The sequence below is a fragment of the Otolemur garnettii genome, unplaced genomic scaffold, assembly GCF_000181295.1.
Source record: "Otolemur garnettii isolate 467f Iridium unplaced genomic scaffold, OtoGar3 scaffold00043, whole genome shotgun sequence".
Lineage (NCBI taxonomy): Eukaryota > Metazoa > Chordata > Mammalia > Primates > Galagidae > Otolemur > Otolemur garnettii.
Window position 1 is genome coordinate 10,093,785 of NW_003852438.1, and position 7,961 is coordinate 10,101,745.

The window sequence follows — 7,961 nt, forward strand, 5'->3', positions numbered from 1 at the left end:
GGCTATTTTTTGGTTGCAGCCATCATTGTTGTTTGGTGGGCCCGGGCTGGATTTGAACCCGCCACCTTAGGTGTATGTGGCTGGCGCCTCGGCCACTTGAGCCACAGGCGCCGAGCCCTCACACTTTTCTATAACTAGTCAATGTCCTGAGAGATCCCATCCTGTGCCAAACTCACATTCTGTAAGCACACCTGTGCATATGCGCACTTACCCACGTGCACACACACAACATCTTGCATTCAGTCATGAGGAGTAGTACTCACAACAATCTTGCCACCAGGCCCCTGGCTCCGAACACTGACTCCCAACCACTGGTTCTCCTTGCTTTCCTTTTGCACATCAGCTGGAGACAGGACACTGGGAATTAGGGGAGAGAAAAGGAGGCCAAGTCCTCTCCTCCCTCCTCACAGGCTTCCCCCACTCTCCCTGTGTAGGGCCTCACCTCCCTGGTCAATGTCCACTCTGTAGCAGTCGGTCTCCTCCAGGCTCAGCGGGCAAGCAAACAGGCCTCCGGTGCGATTCGCCTGCTGCCCAGGAAGAGCCAGGGCCTGGGGAGCACCTACCAGCAGCCTGCAAGATGTGGCGGGGGCAGGAGTTCAAGGTCAGAGTGGTCAGACTGCCATGGAGCTGCCCATACCCAACTGCTCAGTACCAAGGAGAGTGTTCAAGGACTAAAGAAAGGGGGGAGTCACTTTTCTCAAATCCTGGCAAGGGGCTCGGCGCCTGTGGCTCAAGCCGCTAAGGCGCCAGCCACATACACCTAAGGTGGTGGGTTCGAATCCCCAGCCCAGGCCCGCCAAACAACAACAATGATGGCTGCAACCAAAAAATGGCCAGGCGCTGTGGCGGGCGCCTGTAGTCCCAGCTACTTGGGAGGCTGAGGCAGGAGACTTGTTTGAGCCCAGGAGTTGGAAGTTGCTGTGAGCGTGATGCCATGGCACTCTACCCAGGGAGATAGCTTGAGGCTCCATCTCAAAAAAAGAGAAAAATCCTGGCAAGGACAAATTAACATAATTAGCCATGTGATCACCACATTACACAGGCAAACACTCTAGGGATGAGGGCCTGACACATATAGTTATTCACAAATATACACACACCAACCCCAGCAGCCGGGCCAGCACAGCTAGTTTGAAAGAACCGCCTGTTCCCAGCACCTGTTCCTGACCAGGCCTTCCCTACCCCTTCCTTGGCCCCATCCCCAAGCTCTGCCCTCCTCTCCAGCCCCAGTCCAGTTGAAACCCTTCCAGAAATGCCAAGAATGCTGGGAGCAAAAGTAACAGGGACCCAGACTGGCACCAAAGTGTGGCTCAGGGACTAGCTTCAGAAGTCAGGCAAGAGGCTGGGTATAGACATACCCTCATCAGGGGCCCAGCAAAGACCCCCCTCCCAGCAGTTATCAGTCACTCTGGCTGGCATAGAGGTAGTGACAAATTTCTCATTCTGTCTCAGGTCCTACTCCTATTCTCCTCCTCACACCCTGAATACCCATGCCCATCCTTCCTTCTCCTCCCCACACCCATGATCTTCTCCTTGCCTCCCACCCCCACCCCCACCCAGTCTTCTCTCCCGCCTCCCCCACAGACACTTTCCCAGCTACAACGTTCTTGGCAGGACAATTTTCCATGATGACAGCCAAGGCATCTTCCCCAGGGGAGGACTGTGCTGGGAATGGAGGCTGCCTGGGTCCCTTGGGGCTGAATCCCCAGGCCAGGAGCGAAGGTAGGGGTGAGGTGAGGTGACTGACACCCAGCTGGCTATATGGGTCCTCTCTTTGCAGAAGGAGAGACTCAAAAGTGACAGCAGAACAAACTTCAAGGTCTCTAACCCACACTCTTCTCCACCTCCCTTCCAGGAGGGAAAGGCTCACACTGTGTTGGGCAATGTTGCAGACAGGCATCTGTGGGGCACTATGCCAGATGCCACAGGGTGGAAGGGGAGGGCACAAAGCCATTCTCCCATCCCACAACTCCACCTCATCTCTTAGCAGCTGTCATCCCATGTCAGAGGCAGTGTCAAGAGAGAGAAGGGGGAGGGGAAGCGGTAGGGAAGAGAACTGACATTCGGTCTTCATTTAACAACTATTTTTCGAGATCCTATATGCCAAGCCCTGAGTCAGGCACTGCTGAGTCAAGGAAATAATATTTACTCAGCACCTACTCAGAGTTAGGCTCTAGACTAGACATCACGGATATTAGGAGCTAACATTTATCACTGTCCACCTATGTGCCAGGCACCAGGCTAGACAAGTCACATGCATTGTCTCATTTAGTCTTCACAACAATCCTATGAGATAAGGATTCTTTTCTTGTCTTTCAGATGAAGAAAATCACTCAAAGACTTTAAATAACAATCTGGGATTCTGCCTAAATCCACATCTGCCTAACTCCAAAACTTTGTCACTCTACCTAATGACTGGCTATCTCTAGAACGCCACTATCTCTGGACCCCACTCCAGAAAAGGAAGACAAGAAAGGGTAGGGGAGAGTATCCCGAGCAGAAAAGAAAACTGGGTGACATGGCCCCGTGCAAACAAATGCTAGTCTTCAAACACGTCAGCAGTGCCCTCAACCCCTGAGCACAGATGGAGCTATCTCTTGGAGGACTGGAATCTTATTAATCTTTGTGCTTGCCCCATAGAACGTGTCACCCATACTTTACGTGGACCCACAGAGACACCCATTGCCTCAACCGGTCAGTGCACAGCTGGGCATGCAAGGAAGCTCCATCCCCCCTCACAGAGGCCAAAAGAAGGGGAAAGGGGAGGGGCCCATATGGAGGAAAGAAGCCGTGTATGCTCAGCTCTGCTCTAGGTCCAACTAGAGTCCAGCCAACCTTCCCAGGAACAAAGCACCCACATACAGCCTCTCCAGTCCCTCCACCTCTGCCCCAGCCACACACTCCTTCCTGGCTTCATCCCTCGAGCACCAGCGACCCCGACCCTACCGGCAGAACAGTAGCCACAATTGCAGGGCGAAAATCAAAAAAATATTGGCAGCTGGGGGCAGTGGTAGCCCTGGGAGCCCAGCTTAGTGGAGGCAAAACAGCAGCCCCCCCACCGCTGTACTTCTTCACTCTGCACACCCACCAGGGCTCTGGCCCTTTCTGACCCCTCTCAACCTGGGTGGCCCTTTGAGGAGGGTGCTTGGCCTGGAAGGTTGGCTCAGCCTGAGAGGCCCCCTAGCCAAGCTCTGGATCCAGGATGGCTGCAAGGCACTCAGGCTGCACTCTAGCTCTGTGAATCACAGTAGGAGAAGAGCAGTACTACTGACGCTGTCACAGCGCTGGCTGTGGTTGTGCACTATTCTGAGCATTTTACATATGGTGAGAACTCTCAGTCCTCACAACAACCCTGCGTGGTAGTACTATTGTTTATCTCTATTTTACAACTGAAGGTAATAAATGAGGCTGAAACCACGGAGCAAAGTAAAGTTAGACCTAAAAGTCTTATCCCAGAGCTAAACTGAAAGCCAACAAAACAGGTGAGAAATGTTTCTATGAGTGAGTGCTGAGACAGGTGACCCGCTAGGGACCCAGCAGATACTTGACCTCCCACCAGCCGCCAAACAACAGAGCACCCCCTGGTGGAGCAAAAGCAGGGTTAGGTAGTCATGCCCCTCTGGGAATGCCCCCAGCTTGGCTCTGGGAGACAGAATCAGGGGCCACCTTCAGAGAGGAGTGGGAAATGACAAGAGATCAAGCTATTAAAAATAACCTAGAATTTGCCTGGAAATAGCTCAGAGATTTGAGCATGTCCTAAAAAGGCCTCCAGTCCTGGAACTCTGGCAGATGGGAGGAGGAGGGAGGGAAGGAGGGAACAAGAATGAGAGAGAAAGCGTATGGCAGAGAGAAGAGAAGGTGAAGTCAGTTGCTTTCTATCTCCCCTAAAGTTTTTGGGACTACTCACCCAGCTACTAAATGATAGGGATAATTCAAGAAGAAGGATTAGAGCTAGCCTCCACTCCCTGCAGACTAGGAGAAATGAGCTCTGGTCCCTGGTCCCTGCCCCCATCCAATAGTAGGGGGGATAGACAGTCCCAGAGGACAGCATTGATCCCGGTAATGGACACTTAATGTGACTTAGGCACTGGATGAAGAGAGAAAAGCCCCCTGGCAGGAGCAGGTGGGAAGCTTTCTTCCCCTTCTTGCCTCTCTTTTTACAATTGCATGTGTTGGAAGAGTGAGGGTACAGGAAGCATGACCAGTCACTGGCCTCACACAAATGTACATCCATCTCCCATGGGTCCCAAACTGATTAGAAAATAACTAGAACTGTTCTCTGCCTCCTTGCTCCTCCCTCCCTTTTGCTACTGCTGAGATTCCTGGAGTTGGAAATCTTCTCCGCAGGAGGAAGGAGAGCAGCCTGGCCAGCATCCTTCCTGGATCTCCCTGTGCTACTGGCGCTGCTACTATAACGACTCCAGGGGCTCGGTTTTCTGCCATTCCCTATCACCAAACCACCTACGTCGGGTTGCCAGACCCTCCACAATTCTCTCTCAATTTTCTCGTGATTTCAAGACACAGAAGTGGTTCTCTCCTGGCCTCCCAGTGTCCTGCTGCCCTCACCCCATCCCATGGCAGAAAGTTATTTCTGGAGTCTACCCTTCATCCCTCCCATAGTACCTTCAATCTCTCTATCCTTTCCCTCTCTTCGTGTCCTAGGCAGAGACAGGCTTGTCCGTCTCCTTCTCTGGGGCAATTCAGCCCTGAGAGGAAGGGGAGCCAGCCAGAGACCCTGGAGCTGGAGCAAGGATTCAAGTTGAGAGTAAAGGTAGAAGGACATAATTCCCTGCCAAGACGAGAACCCTGGTCTCCAACTCATACTCAAAGCAAGATCCTAGGTCTCGGGCCTGGGGGTGACTCTCCAGACCAACCAAGGAAGATGAGGCAAGGATCCAGGTTGGGACATGGTTGTCTGTGGGTAGTCTAAGTCTTGATGGGGCAGGAAGATTGAAAAGTGTCCAAGAAGCGCAGAAAGGGGTTATCTGTGGCTCGGGCATGGGAACTTAGGGCGGGTGCGGTGACTCACCAGCTTTGGGGTCGGGGCTGTAACTGCCTGTGCAGGGCCACAGAGAAGCCGAAAAGGCTGCCTGGCTCGCCCTCCTTGCGCAAGGCGCCCATCACGTCCAGATTGAAGGCGACAGCCCGTGAGAAGAGCAGTCCGGCGAGCAGGGAGCCCAGAACATAGCAAATCCCAGAGGCTCCCCAAGGATCGCGGCTCCGAGTCCCGGCCATGGGGACCCACCCCGCGCGCTCTCCCCGCGAATGCAAGGAAATTCTCCCGTGCCCCCGACCCCAGGACTCCCCAGGCACCGCTCCGAAGTGGTCTCTCAGGGGTCTCCCGATCTTACGCCCCTCCAGCCCTCCAGCTCCCGCCGGTCCGCCTCCAACTAAGGCAACCACGGCAGCCGCCGCTCGGGCGTGCACTGGGGCTCCCGCCTCCTCTCCCGGGACACCGCCCAGGCCCCGCCCTCGGCCCCACCCCTGGGTCCAGCGGCAGGTGGAGACCCGAGCGCGTCGCCCAGGGATGCCCAGGCTGGAAGCTCGGGGCTGGACCTCCCCTTGCTCCCCGCCCCGCCTTCCGTCCAGCAGCAGGTCCGCCCCGCCCCCCCGCTCCCCGGGCGAGAGGCGGAGGGGGCGCCTGGGAAAACCGAGGGGGAGAGGAGGGGCCTAGAAAGAGGAACGAAGGTTAGAGGACAACCTGGGTCGAGGGATGAGCGGATAGAAAAGAGAGGAGATAAACGGGGAGCGGTCCTGGACCGGGGTCAGGTGCGGTCCCTTGGTGTTCTCTCCTCGTGGTCACACAGAACAGCTCTTATACTGTCCGCGTAGGACCACTTCCCTCCCATATCATCGCATCCCTGACAACAACGGCAAGTCTGGCCACGCCAGTTAGCATTCGAGGGAGCAGAGGAAAAGCCAGCGACACGAAGAAAGAAAAATTCGGAAGGTGTAGGGAGGGGAACAGCCGGAGAAATAAGGGGAGGATGAAGAGGGAGAAAGGAGGGTAAAAGTTTGATCAATGAGGGATGGAATGAAGGGAGAAAACCAGAAAAAAAGACTGAGGGTGAGACAGGAAAAGCAAATTAAGCTGAGCAAGGGGGATGGGAGTATAAAAGAAGGGCAAAGATAAAAAAAGGCCGGACCCAAGAGACAGGGATGTAAAGGGTGTCTCCAGCGCCCAGATCTTTAGCAAAATTGTATATTTCCCGTCCTTCAAGACTGGAGGAAAGGGGAGAGCACAGAATCCGGAGCTGGCCCAAGTAGGATCGGGGTGGGGCTGAGAAGGGATCTCCACAGGGACCAATGACCTGCCCCTCTTCCTCTCCCTTTCCTTCAGGCTAGGAGGCTGGGACAGAGGTGGGGCATTTTCCAACTTTTTGCTGTTTATAACTCCACTCCAGAAGTGGGGGGCCCAGAGGAGAGAGAGAACATAGTTGGGCACTTCAGGAAACTCGCTGCTCCACTTTCTACTTTTCCCTCTATACTGGTGTTGGTCTGTATCCCTCCGTCCATCTTTCCCTTCTCTCTGACACGATCTGGTTTTTTCTCATCCCAAATTCTATTTTTGTCCCCCTTCTTGTCTCTGTCGCATTTGGAATCTTTTCTCAGACTATTTCTCTTTTTTTTTTTTTTTTTTTTAGACCGAGCCTCAAGCTATCCCCCAGGGTAGAGTGCCATGGCATCACAGCTCACAGCAACCTCCAACTCCTGGGCTCAAGCGAGTCTCCTGCCTCAGCCTCCCAAGTAGCTGGGACTACAGGCTCCCGCCACAACGCCCGGCCATTTTTTTGGTTGCAGCCATCATTGTTGTTTGGCGGGCCGGGCTGGGGATTCGAACCTGCCACCTTAGGTGTAGGTGGCTGGTACCTTAGCGGCTTGAGCCACAGGCACTGAGCCCAGGCTATTTCTCAATGTCTGTAATGTTGTCTCTGCTTCTCAAACACCATCATATTCCTGTGATTCTCCCTTCACCTTCCCTTTCTTGAAAGCTCCAGTATGTGTCCTACCTAATTTTTCTTTGTCTCTCTTATTTCTTCATTTACTATGGTACTTCTTTACTGGGGTGGGGGGGAACAGGTGGGATCTCACTCTGCTGGCCCTGGGGCAGTCCTTGCCCTAGATAAATTAACATACATTTGAAGGTTTGACCCTGAATTTCTGCTAAGCTACACCTGTGGCTGTCCCCTCCAGAGCCCTGTCACATCAGGTGCTATGAAGGAAATACATGTGCTGCCAGCAGCCAAGCATTCTACTTTTATTATGCCCCAGATATGCCCTCCCCATCCCTTTTGTATACTAGAGCCCTAGACAGTAGAGAAGAGCTGATAGGAGAAGGCAGAACAGCATAGTCAGGGACTCCAGACCCTCAGCCCAGGCCTCCAACCTGGGTCAAAATGCCTTAAAACTGAAGCTGCCTTTCTCTCTGCACCTGCAGCTTCTGCCTGCCTCCATCTCCAGGCCATCAGCTTCTGTAATCAGAGGCTGAAATCTGATGCCAAGAATTTACTTCTGACCTCCTCTGCCAAAATATTTGAGAAGTCACCTCACCCACCACAGGAGGAAGAAGCAGGAAAGAAGAGAGAGAGAGGCCACCCAAAATTAGTCTGGCTATAAATAGTGGGGCAAAGGAGGGCGGGGAACACACAAGAGCTCCAGACCAGCCTAGTAAATTTAGATTTTCCCAAAAGGAGAAGTGAGACCAGAATGTTGGAGGGGAAAATAACATTGTAGGTGAAGAAGGAAATTTAGAAACTAGAAGGATCTAGATAATGGAGGAAACTCCGCATTAAAATAGATAACTTGCTAGATAACTTATTGTACTTAAGAGCTTAGGAATTAGTTAAATTAAAAACCAATGCAGGCTCGGCGCCTATAGCTCAACCGGCTAAGGCGCCAGCCACCTACACCTAAGGTGGCGGGTTCGAATCCCCAGCCCGGACCCGCCAAACAACAATGAT

The 7,961-nt window shown here is 53.3% G+C and overlaps 1 protein-coding gene across 2 annotated transcripts in view; it reads right to left on the bottom strand.

Moving 5' to 3' along the window:
- ITGA7 (integrin subunit alpha 7) overlaps positions 1-5,416 on the bottom strand; it is a 22,328-nt gene extending 16,912 nt beyond the window's left edge. For both annotated transcript variants that reach the window (XM_003790497.1, XM_003790496.1), the window contains exons 1-3: positions 5,030-5,416; positions 443-570; positions 264-343 (exon numbers count right to left, since the gene is read on the bottom strand). In XM_003790497.1, coding sequence (XP_003790545.1) covers positions 264-343; positions 443-570; positions 5,030-5,235 — 414 coding nt within the window. In that variant the 5' untranslated portion in view covers positions 5,236-5,416. The remainder of the gene's footprint in view (positions 1-263; positions 344-442; positions 571-5,029) is intronic.
- Between the last annotated feature and the right edge of the window lie 2,545 nt (positions 5,417-7,961).